We start from the raw sequence: 16,107 nt of genomic DNA on the forward strand, positions 1-16,107 counted from the left end.
ACATAAAATAGGAGTGATGTGAGCTCGCTTGCTAGAGCGAGTTAGCAGTCTGGCTGCTGCGTTTTGTATAGCTTGGAGGCGAGAAAGAGATGATTTATCCAAGCTGGTAAACAGGGAATTACAATAATCTAAACGCGATGACACAAATGCGTGGACAATTTTTTCCAGTTCAGCTAAGGAGACCATATGTCGCAGTTTGGAAATATTCCTTAAATGAAAGAAACAGGAACGAGACAGAGATTTTACGTGTGAGTCAAGGCCCAAAGAAGAGTCAAATATTACTCCAAGATTTCGAATATTTGGCTTAGCAGAAGAACAGAAAGGGGCAAGAACCTGACTGATTTTAGAATATAGATCAGGAGGAGCTATGATCATGGTCTCTGTCTTGTTCATGTTTAAAACAAGGTAATTGTTAGAAAGCCAATCAGAGATTTGAGTTAAAGCCTGGACTAGGGTGGACAGCCTATCCAGCTGATGAGGCTTAAAGGACATATACAGCTGAATGTCATCGGCATAGAAATGATAAGAAAGGTCACTAAAAGACTGAATAATGCCAGCTAAAGGAAGCATATAAAAAGAAAATAATAATGGACCCAAAACTGAACCCTGTGGAACCCCGCAGGTTAGGGCAGCAGTGTTGGAGGAGAACCTATCAGTCCTAACAGAAAAGGTCCTGTCTGATAAGTAGGAAGAAAACCAGTCTAAGGCGGTGCCAGATATACCAGCCAGAACCTTCAGCCTGTTGAGTAGGATTTTGTGGTCGATGGTATCGAAGGCTGCGCTAAGATCTAGCAAAATGATCACGGAACAATTTCCTGCATCAGATGCCATTAGTAGATCATTATGGACCCTTAAGAGAGCGGTCTCTGTAGAGTGCTGCTTTTGAAAGCCAGACTGAAAAGGGTCAAAAATCTGCAATCGGCATAGTAAGGACCTGAACTGATTTTCTACAATTTTTTCTAGTAATTTACTTATAAATGGCAATCTTGAAATAGGACGATAACTACTAGGGGAGGTAGGATCTAGATTCTGTTTTTTTAACAGAGGGGTTACCTCAGCGTGTTTAAAATAGGACGGAACGCAGCCTTGCCTCAGTGAATTGTTGATGATGGATAGTAGTGTGGGACCAATGCTGGTGAGAGTCCCAGACAGAACAGAGGGAGGTAACATATCTAAGGAGCATGATGAGGATTTCATTTTACCTATTACTGCAATTAAGTCATTGAGTGTGATTGGAGAAAAAGAAGTAAATGACCCGGGACAACAAGGGGCATCTTCATAAGGGGAGGCACTTGAGGAGATTTTGGATCTCAAGTCCATCACCTTATTTACAAAGTAATTAAGGAAAGTGCTACAGTCTTCATCAGAAAGTAACACAGCATGCTGAGTTGGAGGAGAAACAATACTGTTGATGGTATCAAATAGAATTCTTGGGTTATTTTTGTGACGATTTATGAGATTATTGAAGTAAGAGGCTCTGGCCTCTTTAACTGACTCATTAAATAAGTGAAGAAGTTCTTTAAAGTGTTCCCGATGGACAACCAGCCCAGTGGACTTCCAGAGACGCTCTGCTTTTCGACAGGAGCGTCGAAGACCACGGGTTTGATTATTTAACCATGGTGTGCAGGAACTAACAGTGCAATGACTAGTTTTGAAAGGAGCAACCTGATTAAGAATGGCAAGACAGTGTTCATTAAAAGAATTAATAAGGATGTCAACCTCGTCAGAAGAAGGTTTTTGCAACGCGAAAACGCTGTTTTCGCGTTGCAGTGTTGACAGCGAACCTGGAGCCTTTTTGAAAATGATGACACATTTTAGTCATGTGATGCAGTCATGTGACCAATTAAACTAAGATAGCGGAGGGCATTACACAGCAGTTGTTTTGTTTGCTCTCAATTTTGACAGCCCTATTGAAGATTAATATCAGTTTGTACAAGCTTCAGATAACTTTTCTTCAAATTCTTGAATTCTCACTCACTTTTGCAACTTTGTTGTTTTGTGTTACTCGCAGCAACAACTCCACCTCATTCTTAGTCCATTTAAAAAACTCAGTGCTTTTCCTCCGCAACGTTTCAAAGAGCCGGAAAGTAAATAAACAGCCGACAGAAAAGAGGCAGGTCGAATCGTCTTGTGTTTCACGCATGCGCAGTACTGGAACGTAAGCGTTTTCAGCTGTTTCAATGTGGACGTACAACTCTGTGAAAATGACTGAAAATGATAGTGTGGACGCGGAGCGTTTTCAGACGAAAACAACATTTTCAAATCTATCCGGGCTAGTGTGGACGTCGCCTGAATTGAACATCTAAAATCATCAGCAAATAACTAAAGTGTCAGTTTTAAAGTTTAAGGGACGGAAAAAATGAAGGTTGTACTGAGATACATACAGCCAATATGACATAAACATATGTGCTTGTCTTCTTAGTTTGTTGCTGCTGTGCACTGTAAGGCCATCTACCCACTCCACCCCACCCCACAGACCTTGATGCCTGCATTGCGGAGGATCTCCAGAGTGGGCCTGACATCAGTCTGGAGCTGATCCTCCACCCCAGTCAGACACAACAACTCCATCTCCATCTCAAGACTCTCAATCACTGTGGCCACCTTCAGAGAGCGGTCATGGACGCTGAGCTTGGCCTGCACGTACCGCGCCTGGAGAGTAGTAGCGGGAGGATAAGAAAGTTTAAATACTGTGAAATCACTGCAAGAAATGAAACAGCCAGGAATAAAAGAAGGAAACAGGAATGTGGCTGTCAGCCACGAGAGTCAAGAAAAACAAATAAATAAGGAATAAAATTAGATAGGAATATGTCATGCATTGTGCATACATAAGGCCAAATTTGCAGTCTACCTACACAAGACTTAATCATGTATATATAAAGATATACCATCCTAAATGCATTGATACTTTGAATACAAATATCTGTGTATAAATGTAAATTTTCAAGCAGCCCTGGAAGCTATAAATATAGCTTTGTTAAACTGAATAGCTGTACATACAGCACACTGTACATATAGCACACTGTACTTACAGCACACTATACATACAGCACACTGGACAGACCTAATCAATCAGTTAACGCCCATCTTTAGCATTTCAGCTCGAGGGCAATTTGTAAGTGAGATAAAGCAAAAACAATCTGAGTGTGACTCATACAGGAACATAAACTCTGTGTGTGACTCAGTTGGTGACTCACTGCTGCCCACCAGCTCTGCTCACTCAATTATACACTTCAGTAATAGGCCTGGGGCTAACAACTGCAGGGGAGACAGCCATGCCCTGCTCAAACAATGAGGGGGGCCTGGTGTATGTGAGGAACAGTGGGGTAGAAATACTGAAGGGGGGGGTCAGAGGTTAGTCTAATTACCCAAGGACACACTTTGACATTTAGAAATGCTGAACATGTCTGCTCCAAATATCAGTCTCATGTGTAATGCTTGTCAGTCGGCAGATGCTTAATGTAACTTGAGCATGTTTTACTATCACACTGTTGAAACTGTAATGGCTTTACTAGACAGAGACCAAACAATGCATGTATAACAGCACTTGTAAACCTAAGCACACTTCACCAGCCCCATCTTCTCATACTTGAATCTGAAACCCAACTCTGAGCTCAGTCTTAGATTGCTGTAGGTCAATTTCATGGAGGGCTGTTACCTCAAAATCCTGATACTGTTCCTCTGTCAGCGACTTTTTGGAAACCACGAGGACTCTCAGACCTTCCCTCGCCATGTTCCCACACTACAAAACACAGACAACATCTGCATGTGATCTAAATGTATGTGATTTACTATTAACAGGAATAAAATCAGTGTCATCAGGTATGCGGCGTGACTCATGGGAAACATAGAAACATACCTCCTCTTCCAGCCAGTCGTTATACTGGACGATGCCTGACATCACCACATCGGCACCTTTCATGTAGAAAGTGATCTCTCCTGTTGATTCATCCTAGAAAAACATTGATTTGTGCTTTATCATGTGCAAACGGTACATAAAATTTTATTTAATATTTGGTACAATGATTACCCAGCCATGCTTCGCGCAGGGGGATTTATTCTCAGCGTGCACGAGCCAAAGTGCACGTGCGCCATTCTATTATTTAGTGTTGCCTAGAAATTCATAACTTATTTTGGTATCCACAAGAGAGTTAAAAAGTGTTTGAAAATATTATCAGGAGGAAGTCAACTTTAAAAATCCCTGGCTTCCTGAGTAATATCCCAGCCAGCAATAATAAAGTTAGTCATCCGACTTAGTCAGAGGTCACAAGGTGAGGTTTTTCTCAGATTATACACTTTAGTACAAATCTGTTTTTCGTTTGTTTTTCTTGTTAAAGTCAGCACCAAGCAAGAATCAACATCATAGCAACAACCACTGACCTACATTGACTGTAACTGAAAGTAATTTCTAAGCAATAGAGATGTGAGGAAATCAGTACATTTCCTTTGTATCAAAATATTTCAAGCAAGATGGACAGCAGCCCCTACTAACACTAACAGCTAGTAATAATATTCATTTTGGCACTCACTCTGACTATAATCCCCATCCTCTTGCTCTCATAAGTGAAGGGAAATATCTGAAGGATGGTGAAGTTCAGTATTTGGCCAGTAGGGGTCCGCAGCTGCATGGATGACTGGTCTCTTCCTACAAGTGTAAGGCCGACGCTCTCAGTCCACTGCACCAGCGACACCTATCAAAAGCACAGTGTAAAGGCTTTAGTGAGCGGTCATTAAAATGCACAACTGACACTAAATATATATAGAGCACAATAAGAAGGCAAAATATGTAGCTTTTAGCTAATAACATATATTTCTACCAAATAAAATATTATCATCATTCAAGAACCCATTAAGAGAAAGTGACCTCTGCCTGGGTCATTTTATTATTTTCATGGCAAAAGCATTGTCAATATGATGTTCCATTACTTGAATTACACAGAAAACAGCGAAGGCCACTTTGAAGTAGACTGTCAGAGAACATCAATAGCTCAAGCATTTTCAGCACTTAAGACTATTGATTGATAAACTGGGAAGATGTCCATTTCTTAACTGAAAATATAGTTTCTGCTTGTTCCTTTCTGAAGGACACAACAGACGACATCCATTAATACAATAGAAGCATGTGTGCGGGGGTGGTGTGTGTGTGTGTGTGTGGGGAGAGAGAATGAGGGGAGATGGCATTGCCCAATAACTTCCAGACTAGAAACCAGATCACATTCCCAATTCATTATCCATCTTCTGCCAGGACAAACAGCAGACAAGCCAAACAGATGCAGATAAGAGACAAAAAGGGAGACTGCTCTGCTCCTACAACAACTTTAAAATCACTGATTTTGGGATACCAAAATTACTTATTTTGGAAATATGCACCACATAGCCTAAAAATGTCTGACCAGAAACGTTTTAGCGTCACCAAAGCTCTGACTACTGAAGTGTTTGTCATACAGGTTGGGAAGTATGAAGATTATGCTTAGTCAGAGTCTAGAAATATTCACTGCGGAGGAATTTTGGGATCGGGTGTCTGCCACAACAGCACTACCTTATAATAGAAGCATCTGAGTTAGCGGCCCATTTGTAACTGGACTGAATAATGCTTGACCCAGATGGCTTGACTCAGAAACACCACATGGCTGACATATTCTTTATGAGCCGGAAAGCGAAGTGATTCAGATTTCACTCCTCGTTGAACCGAACCATACAAACGAACATTTATTAAAATTTTCATAAATGTTGAACAAAAAAAAAGAAGAAAAAAACCCTACTTTCATCTGCATGCGGATAGCGGCAAACTGTCAGTTTACATTACAGTAGTAGAAACCATACATTTAACAGTCACTGACATTGCATCTAATGTGCTCACACACAAAACCAGATCTATAAATAAGACTTCCTGAAAGCTGTTGCAAAGCAAACTGAATCTGTCTCGATTGTATCAAACTGACTGAATGCAACTTTCAGGTCTCAGCAACTCAAAGCCAACTGTTTTATCCATTGTGACCTACAACAATAAAACGGCTCCATTTCCTACCAACAACGCAAACCACCGATGCTACACTTTTTTCTTTTTTCTTTTCTGGTGATCACCACATAGTGTATTGGGTGCTATTAAAATGTGCTATCACAAAAAAAAAGGAAACTCAGAGGGGGCTAAGTGCAATGGGCTGAGGAGCACATTAAGGAAATCCGTATTTACATGGCAGGAAATGGATCGAGTCGAAATCCACAGCCTTCTTCCTGATGTTCAAAAGGATTCATACTGATCAAGGACATAAGTGTGGACTGCAATTCTGTGAGACTCTCCCTATTCAAGAAATACAGACACTCTGTAACAGCCTTGACCAAAACCAAAAACCTACCCATCTTACATGCAGAAATCTGCTTCCCTGTTTTGCTCTTGTTCTTAGGTTTGGGTAGAATAAGTACATTTTAAGGATTTCAAGCTGAAACATATCAAAAAATAAGAGTTCAGCTTTATATATTAACATATATCATCTGATGAATGAATAATGAAGGTCTAATGACGCTTTCAACTTCAGCACGTTGATATGAAAACAGTCTTTTAGAGTCATCATTTGTGTACGGATCAAAGTGAGGTAACAACAACCACAATATACTTATATTAGTTACTTGTTTTACACCAGGGGTGGGCAACTCCAGGTCTCGAGGGCTGGAGTCCTGCAGGTTTTAGATGTGTCCTTGATCCAACACTCATTCAAATGGCTAAATTATCTCCTCAGCATGTCTTGAAGTTCTCCAGAGGCCTGGTAGTGAACTAATCGTTTGATTCAGGTGTGTTGACCCAGGGTGAGATCTAAAACCTGCAGGACACCGGCCCTCGAGGCCTGGAGTTGCCCACCTCTGTTTTACACAATAATAATGTGCATATCATTATATGCCTTATAGGTTTTTAAAAAACAGCATTTTCTTGGACTGAATACCTCATCTGGGCTGGATGCCTGGTAGACTCTGCAAGTGTCTTCGTAGTGCTGCTCGGCCTCGGCCTGGTCCGTCACGCCGTTGGACTCGTACACGGGTGTTACGTTGTGCACCAGGGCGATGGCCTTCACAGCCTCGTGAACTCTACTGCTGATGGTTTTTCGAACCTTAGTGGCTGCTGGAGCCCTGGAGGCTGGAAGGTCATGGGTGGGCTGAAGAGAATTAGAGAAGGTACTGTTAGCGCAAGAAGAACAAAGAATATAAACGTTTTAACAGACTTCTTTCATGTGAGTCTTTCACTGTTGTCAGCGGTCAAGAGAGGGGAAGTATTCTAGCCAACAGAGCTAATTATCAGTACTGTCAACTTAAAAAAAAAAAAGATGAAAAAACCGTGGGCCACTAGTGACTGAGAGTTTGTGAGGAAGCTGCATTAACACTTGAAATGCTTCACAGACTGAGGAACTAGCTTCTTCATTTCAACAGTTTCCATTATCGCTATGTTAGCTGCCTGTAAACATAACCAGATGTGTAGAGTAAATATAAACTATTTGCTTCTGCATTGTGAATTTGCTATTTTTAGAAGGCTGCATGTTCTCAGGGTTAATGATGGTGTCATTAAAGGAGTCCGGTCAGTGCTTCGCTTGTGGGCTAATCCTGTTTCCTGCTCTACTAACCTCTGGTGTCAAGAGGGATAAAGAATGTCATTTGAGGTCAGGAAGCATTCAGCTGAACAATAATCACAAACTAATACATTTTGTAAAAAAAAAAAAAAAAATGCTTTTTTAATCCTTTCAAGAGCTTTGGAAATTTGAATCTCCTTTTCTGAATACTGGGACACCGTTTGCTCAATTTAGTCACTTTTTCTTCTTAAGAGACACATAACATCGTACAACCTCATGCACGTTTTCACCTGGGTGTAGGCACTGAACACATGGCTCTGTACTTCATCCATAGAGTCCATCCCATATGCCACAGTCCCAAGATGGAGCCGTCTGAACACCATTTCATTTTGGGTAAGAGTTCCTGTTCAAAGTCACATTACAGACATTTAAACAGTAAAAGTTATCACGGTTGACAGCACAAATTATGACCCTATTGTAAAGATTAAATTATCTAACTAACAAACAACAATCAGTCACCTGTAACAGCCACATATGGTGACCAGAAAAATGCCAGAAGCATTTGACACTACACACAACCTCTGTATCCTCACACTTACTTTAAAAGCATTTCTGCCAGTATGTCAAAAAGACTTCAGGGGACTTGCACATACATTAGTGTGACCCGCAGACCCCACTGGCCTTATCACTCTCTGGATGTGGAAATGGCCGATCATTTTATTAGGCATGAGGGCTGTAAATCTGACGAGTAACACCTCCTGCCTGAGGAAGTTCACTGGTGGAGGTGTTATGCTCTAAAGGTGTGTATAGATGAGAGACTTTGATTTTTTATGATTTAAAGGTCCTGTAAGTAGCTGGTCTCAGGGAGCAAGAAACCCACCGCATAGCAACGCCGCAGGGTAGGAAACAGCTAAACTCTGTCTTACAGAATACCTCCTAGGAAAATCCTCACCACTTTATCCTCTCGTGTTACTGCTCAACAAAAAAACGGTATGCCGAGTTACCCGTTTTGTCAGTCAGCAGGTAGGAGATCCGTCCGAGCTGTTCAGGTATGGTGCTTGCCCTCACCACCGTCCCAGGGATCTTTGAGTCTTTCTTAATCATCCAACTGAAAACCATCTTTCCCATATCCAGATTTACACGCAAACTGCATCAGATAAAACAAGGAAGCACGCAATTTTTCATTCCTCACATGTAAATATAACGTAGCACTGCAGATGCCATTAAGAAAGAGCGTTAAGTCGGACCTAATGGGCACAATGTGGGAGAAGAGCAGCAGGAAGCGAAAGATTTGCAGGTACCAACGGCCGGCGAAGTGCTGGAGGGCCACCATGACCAGTGACACCACAACCAGGGCTCCAAACAGGATTTTAGTCAAACAGTTCACCTCCAAGTCAAACAAACCAACCTATAAGAGAAGCAAACATCAAGCGTCTACTTACTTAAAAACTACTTAAATGCAAATGTAAAAAAGTGAAGTGACAAATTATAATTAAGTTAAATCCAATCACACATGTACTGTATCAAAATACACATACTAGGAAAAACACCTTCATGCAATTAAATGATCAGACTTCTGTCTTCCAGCTCTGGCTTACACTACTGTACCTTGTGCCTAGGGTTGGAGGTGTTCATGACACTGCGCAGCTCCTTGCCTGTGTAAATCACGACCCCCACCACTGTGCCTGGAGTAAGTGAGGCAGAGGGAAAGAAAAAAGACCAAAAAAATGGCCTCAGGGCAATATAGTAAAGGTACAACATAAAACACAGCATGTCAGGAAGATGTTTTCCAGACTTATAATCTTGACATGAATAGATTTTTCCAAATGAAGAATGACATTTTGAATGGAGGACGCAGATTTCTAATTGCTTAATGAACAACACATGCTTGTGCCGGTTAAAGTGGATTCTCCCACAGACGAAGCACACTTTCTTTATAATTATAGTTAGCGGTGCCTCTGCTTTTTTAGAAAGGGCTACCTCATTGGGCTTTTTTCCAGAGTGTAGATTTGATTAGATACACCATCAAATCAACAGCTATGAAGGATCAGGCTTTAGTGAACACGCAGGTCCTGGTTACTTGGATTTTAACAGCTTTATAGATGCACCACCAGTCAGATATTTACCAGAGGCAATAACAGTGCTCGCCCACAGGGTGTTTTCAATGCTGAGGCTTTCATTAACTGGTGGGTCTCCATCTTCCTGTAACAGTTGATACAACAGACATGCAGAATGATTACTAAGGACAGAAACCAGCTTGTCCCTGCTTCTCCTAATTGAGCCACAGATAACCTATTAATCGGTTTTATCATTCAGTGATTTAGAATATATAACACAGCAAGCGCTAGGAAGTTAAATTTGGACTCTTTTGCTTGTTGGGGTGTGCTATATGTTAAGAGTTTTGCAGGATTTCAACTTTTTATCCATGTAGCGTGGTGAAACACTTTAAGGAAATTGGTTTTTAAGTCTGATCTAATATCTATTCAGCCATTTATCAGATTCAGGGTTGCTGAAACTTGAGCCTAATCCAGCTATTACTGGGTGACAGGCGAGGTACAATCTGGAGAGGTCACTAGTGTATCACAGCTCCTGATCTAAAATAAGGCATTCAACAACTTAAAAGTGTCACTTTCACAGTTTTTATAGATGAAACCAATAAATTGTTTTCTATAAGACAACAACTGAGAGCACAAATACACTTCAATGAGCATCTTTCTTTCTGCATGCTTTAGCTTCTGTTGAGGGTTATTTAACAACACTGAAATCACTGTACTCAGTTCAGACTTGTGTGTGCTGCAAAGTCGAGCACGGTTTCTGTTACAGCTCGAGCATAAAAGTGACAAAGACTCAGATGTTGGAGATGAGATTAACATGTCTGAAGGGAGATTAGGGTTCAGCGTAACAATGCAACCACTTACCCTGGTAAAGGTTCCGATAAAGTTGTGGATATCAATGTTTGGCTCTTCTGCATACACGTATGATCTGATTTGGAGAAGGTCCTGTGAGAGATTAGACAACATGGATTAAAATCACCTGAAGAAGAAAAGAAAAGGCTTTACGAGTCCTACGTGGTGCAGAACATTGTACATGCAACAATTATTAATGAATTTAATTTTTAGATTACCTACTTAACTTAGCATGTAGTGGCTAAATAAAAGACTTGTTTCTCTCAGTTCAAATTACTCTTGTATTTATTAGTTGTTATAAAAAAAGAAAAAGAGAAACAACAACAGGGCAAACATTCAGTTTCCAGTCGAATTGTTACTGCCAGCCTCCATCTACAGTTGACAACTCACGCCAGCAGTTGGTAGTCTCTGTGTGCAGGCCACTGGGAGGCGTAGTTTCCAGTCCGTCTCTCCATCAAGCTGGTCAGTCCGCAGGAAACAGGAGCCTGGAAAAGAGAGGACAAGAGCTGCTACTGATGCCATATGAAAACAGTCACCTCTAGGGGGCAACAACAGAAAGGTTTTTATTTCAAAGAAGCAAACTCATAAACTCCATTATTGATCACTTCACTGCCTACAACAGATTATCAACCATACTGAAGGCTAGACTGCGAGTTCATCGTATTCTCATCTTTTTTAATAAACATCCATTTTTTAAGTTACTTGTATGTGTGGATTTATTTTAACACGGGGTCACAGATGAACACTGACTACTGGGAACAGGACTGAGCAGTTTATTTCTGTTGGGATAGAAGTGGAAGCGTCTACCAGAGCCCTTCCCCCCCACTGGCCAGCATGAGTCATCCTGCCCAAAACTCTAAATCCTATCCTAGGCCCTTCATAATTGACCTAATGGCCTCCACATGGAATGGGAGATAACCGAGCACTATTTCCAGTAAAACAAAGTTGATGTTTTTCTTCCCCCAACAGGAAGACGCAACAACAACAAGCATCTAGCGTTTCTTTCTTAGTCACATTTGGATTTCTAGGCTATAAATAAAACAGCAGCAGCCTGTGCATTTCAATTTAAACTGCCTTAGTCAATGTTTGGTGTCATCTCTCACAAATGATACACCAATCCATATTTGATTATTCAGATGAGGGATCTTCCCCTCTTGTCTTCTTTTTGTTCTTTGCATTTGATTTTTTTTTTGTGTCCCTTGATTTTCCTTTTCATTATCTTCTCATTTGAAAGACAAAATTAGTCAGAGACAAAGATGAAAATCAAACAATGTTTTGTCTATGTGGCCGTGGCAACTCGCCACCATAACTTTGAGTGATAACTTAGTAGTGGTCACGGTTACGATTTATACAATGTAGGACTTCCTGTCGCAGCTCAGGGCTAATCCCTGCACCTCAGCGCCTTTTTAAACAACTCATTTCCCCAGCCGGCCTGTTGTGGATATATGGATGAATGACCGGCAGATGTTTACCATTTCTTTCAGAGGTCCTTAGAAAGATCATGTCAGCAGGAACACGCTGGTTCTACAAAGAAAGGCAGAAAGAAAAAAAAATGACGTGAACCTTACATCCTGATTCTATACTTTCCTTCTACCTCCTTATGCTCTTGTGACTTTTTTTTCACTTCATGTGCCACATTACCAACAGTCAGTCAGTCAAAATATTAAGCCCCTCAGCAAATCATTCTGTCATGGCCCTAAAAGGACCCAAGCCAGCTTTTACACTCAGCCTGACCCAGCCATTTCACTCAAGACATTACACATTAAATTCACTTGACCGCTTTGGCAAAATCTAACTGTTTAGATGAGTTTACGTGATTAATAGTAGTTTAACAAAGCAAGTGGCATGGCTTTTCAAAGTGAGATTTATTTGAAAACTTTTGCCATCACCTCCACTGATGACTTTGTGAATTCTAACCCAGATGACTCGGAATCACTCGGTCATATTAGCAAAATGTGTAGGACAACATGTGTGACCTTTCCCTCAACTGCACTTAATGAGTGATTCAGAGAGAAGCCCTCCGCTGGAAACTGAAGACAGAACATGCTTCTCACATTTCATGTACAAAGACCTCAGGGACTCCAGTCTGTGCGCGAGGGGAGAACACAGCAGATCCCAAACTTCCACAGATATCAAACTAGAAACTATAAATGAAATCTCGAGATAAAACTAAAGCGCTTAATTGAATTTGTATTTCAGATTTAATTAAAAGGCATTTCATGTTCACATATGCCACGCGCGCATCGAGTCTGACAGGCCGACGCTCAGCATTGATCACAAGATTACAAAATCTTTACTAACTCTTTTCACCTCAGTCACCAGCAGAGCACAGAAGATTAACAACCCCCTCATTACTAGCTGTCATATAAACGGTAACTTGACAGGTCTAAAAAGCAAAACTATTCACAGATGTGGATGAAAAAAAACTTCAACAAACCTTTTCCACAATTATTAGATCACCAACTTGAATGCCGCTGCTTTTAACCTTCACAGTGCCTGAAATACAGAACAAAACATAAAGTTGAGTGTTTGGCAAGTTTGAATGTGAATTAAAGTCTCACATACACGTAGCTATTTGAAATTTTTATGTGAGTCGTGTAGTTAAGAATTTAAATGAGACCACCCAACATTTAGATTTTTGTCTTAGAAGTTTCCCTAATTATAAGCTAGTGAGAGAATGCGGTATTTTTTCAGCAAATATGTCTTCACAAAACCCAGACCTCTGAGCGAATTGCATGGCTCACTAGTCACCTGAGTGAATCTGGGAAAGTAAGTCTCCATGAAGATTTGAAAGAATGCTGGGGGAGTTGAGCCTTTTCTTTCATTCCACTTGGAATGAACGGCAAAATTGTTTGGAAGAGATCACTGACCCTTGAACTCTGCTGTGACCTCTGAGCTTTGCATATGTAAGACATTAAAGCACATTAATATCGCTTTGCATTCGGGTTCATGGAACTTTACTCTACAAATGCATTTACATTTTACACACAAACACAAAAAAGACCTATTCGGTAGCACTTCACACCACAGCTTTTAGCAGAAAAGCATTAAGTGATGAAAGGTTCTAGATGGTTTTGACTGATCATATGGCACTATCTCATGCACGTGTATTCATAAACATACAATTTAAAGGAACTTAGACAAAACAACTGCAACCAGTACACTGAGTTCTGACACCATAAAGTTTCTATAAACCACAAAATATGCAGAGGGGCTGCTATCATGGAGGCAACCAGTCATTGTGTTTATGGGTAAAACAAGCTGCCACATCAAAGAGGCAAAGTGATGGAAACCACAAGAGGTCCCATGCTTTTTATTGCTGGTAGCACTTTATACCAAGGCCTCTTATGTACACTTTTACATCTCTGCTTTGAATTACCCACCATTTCCCCTAGCCCCAATAAGTTTTAACAGGACCAACCTCCTACAGTTAATAGACATGTTTGCTAAGAAAACAAAAATGCAACGCAGAAATCGACGCAGGTAAAACCTGCACATGTTCCTTAAGCTTTCAGTTCTTACCTCTTGTTGAAAGCTTGCTGTAAATCTGAGAGTTCACTTCTTTGTCTCGAAGGTAGCACCTTATTTCTTCAATTGCCTCTCGCATGATGGTAATGATCAAAACAAGACCCTGGAGAGTGACAAGTCACAGTGAAAAAGTAACTAATAAAGTTCATGTGAGTGCTGCAGCAGTGGAAGTGAAAAGAAATATCTAAACCTTAATTTTCAGCAAAAGTACATTTTAAAAAGCATTGAAGAGGAACACAAATAATGGAAAATGAAGCTGATTGACCTTAATGATTAACAGTAAGTGAAATGCCACATACCAGAGGGACCCAGTAGGTGTAGAGAGCACCTAAGCGTAACTCCTCGACAAATTGAGAGCAGGCCAAAAGCAAAAAGTACAAGTTGAAGAAGTACTTGAACTGATTGAACAGCACCTGAGAACAAAAAGGCAAAGGATCAAGAGTGAAATATTCACAGTTTCGCAAAGCAATGTGCATATGGAGGCTTTTATTGAATATACAAGATTATCAGTTTCTGTCTTTCCCACAAAGAATAATAACCAGGACTGTGATGAACAGAATTCCAAGTATTATTTTAAGTAGGGTTTAGGAGCTCCATGGTGTAGTACACATTTGCCTAGCAAGCAAAAAATCCCTAGTTGGATCCCGGGAGGAGGCACAAATCCCCTGGGGGCTGCGTTAGGAAGGGCATCTAGTGTAAAAATCTGCTAAAATGCTGCTCAGATATGAGGACCTCTTGTGAATAAGGGAGTAGATGAAAGCAGCTTTCATATTAAGTAAGTTTTAATTTACCCAAAAATAACATGTGCTGCCATTTACCAGAAAAACAAAACAAAACAGGAAAATGCTCACTCACTGCCTCAACCATACATCATCACCAGTGTCACAACCCTGCCCCCCAAAAAGTCTACTTTCCTGCTTGACAGTATTTGACTTAATAGAGAATTTATTTGTCATCTGATCATCAATGAAAATGCCTTTGAGTAAGCCTAAAGGATTTTTTTTATTGTGGTTTCTTTCCTTTTTTTTTAGTTTTGTGTAACAAGTATAATATGTCATTTAAAACACAGGTGTCGAACTCCAGGCCTCGAGGGCCGGTGTCCTGCAGGTTTTAGATGTGTCCTTGATCCAACACAGCTGATTTAAATGGCTAAATTACCTCCTCAACATGTCTTGAAGTTCTCCAGAGGTCTGGTAACGAACCAATCATTTGATTCAGGTGTGTTGACCCAGGGTGATATCTAAAACCTGCAGGACACCGGCCCTCGAGGCCCTCGAGGCCTGGAGTTCGACACCCCTGATTTAAAACAAATGTTTTTACTGCAGTTCCTCTAATGACCACTTGAGGCTGGCTACAAAAGCGAGTCAATTCCCATCTTAAATATTACATTACAAAGTATGTGTACAAACTTGGACAAAAACTGGTTATGGCCTCGACCAGTAGCTTTTCCTCCATAACAAATGTGTGCTGGGGGAATTTTTTAATAAGTGCTGCTAAGTCTTAAAATCCCAGCTGTGGATTCTTTGATTGTCAAGTGTGCCCACACAAGTAGCTATAGCTGATTGCTGTCTCCTTGGCCTCATCTCAGTTAATTTACTGAGCTGAACCTCTCTTCTGCCTTTAACAGGATTTTCTGGCAAATACTACGACCTGCTTTGTCATACAGCTTATCCAGTAAGTTTGTGATTCAGCTTTGTTGAGAGATATCCTTGTATTTTATCGGTCTTCTACTTTTATAAATCATCAGGTATCTGCATCAGTACTTTTTACTCATCCAGTTTACAAATGCAGCACTTAGCACTCCACCCTCTCATGCAAACATGATGACAACGGGCGCATCCAAAACACTAAAAATAAGGCCTCAAAATGTGGACTCGCCACCAATTAGGTGATGTCACGGATGCTGGATCCATCTTTTCTTATTACTGACATGCAGCACCCAGCAGGACATAGTTCTCTCTAACGGAAATGCTCTCTCGGTTGAGATGACGATGCAATCCGAGTATACCAGGGCATAGGAAGACCACTAGCTATGAGTTTGCTGGCCTGTTATCTTCAGTAGTCTTCCTTTGCCATAAATTGGGACAATCAGACATCACCTGGATCTTTTCCACAAAGCT

The 16,107-nt window shown here is 40.8% G+C and overlaps 1 protein-coding gene across 1 annotated transcript in view; it reads right to left on the bottom strand.

The window, feature by feature from the left end:
• The window catches only part of atp9a (ATPase phospholipid transporting 9A), a 36,416-nt gene that overhangs the window by 15,790 nt on the left and 4,519 nt on the right, over positions 1-16,107 (bottom strand). The window contains exons 3-18 of the mRNA XM_003438934.5: positions 14,287-14,400; positions 13,982-14,090; positions 12,897-12,955; positions 11,932-11,983; positions 10,850-10,944; positions 10,472-10,552; positions 9,680-9,755; positions 9,162-9,238; positions 8,801-8,961; positions 8,558-8,700; positions 7,844-7,956; positions 6,936-7,145; positions 4,527-4,688; positions 3,857-3,949; positions 3,656-3,739; positions 2,479-2,649 (exon numbers count right to left, since the gene is read on the bottom strand). Coding sequence (XP_003438982.1) covers positions 2,479-2,649; positions 3,656-3,739; positions 3,857-3,949; positions 4,527-4,688; positions 6,936-7,145; positions 7,844-7,956; positions 8,558-8,700; positions 8,801-8,961; positions 9,162-9,238; positions 9,680-9,755; positions 10,472-10,552; positions 10,850-10,944; positions 11,932-11,983; positions 12,897-12,955; positions 13,982-14,090; positions 14,287-14,400 — 1,800 coding nt within the window. The remainder of the gene's footprint in view (positions 1-2,478; positions 2,650-3,655; positions 3,740-3,856; positions 3,950-4,526; positions 4,689-6,935; positions 7,146-7,843; positions 7,957-8,557; positions 8,701-8,800; positions 8,962-9,161; positions 9,239-9,679; positions 9,756-10,471; positions 10,553-10,849; positions 10,945-11,931; positions 11,984-12,896; positions 12,956-13,981; positions 14,091-14,286; positions 14,401-16,107) is intronic.

This window comes from Oreochromis niloticus, linkage group LG20, assembly GCF_001858045.2.
Source record: "Oreochromis niloticus isolate F11D_XX linkage group LG20, O_niloticus_UMD_NMBU, whole genome shotgun sequence".
NCBI lineage: Eukaryota > Metazoa > Chordata > Actinopteri > Cichliformes > Cichlidae > Oreochromis > Oreochromis niloticus.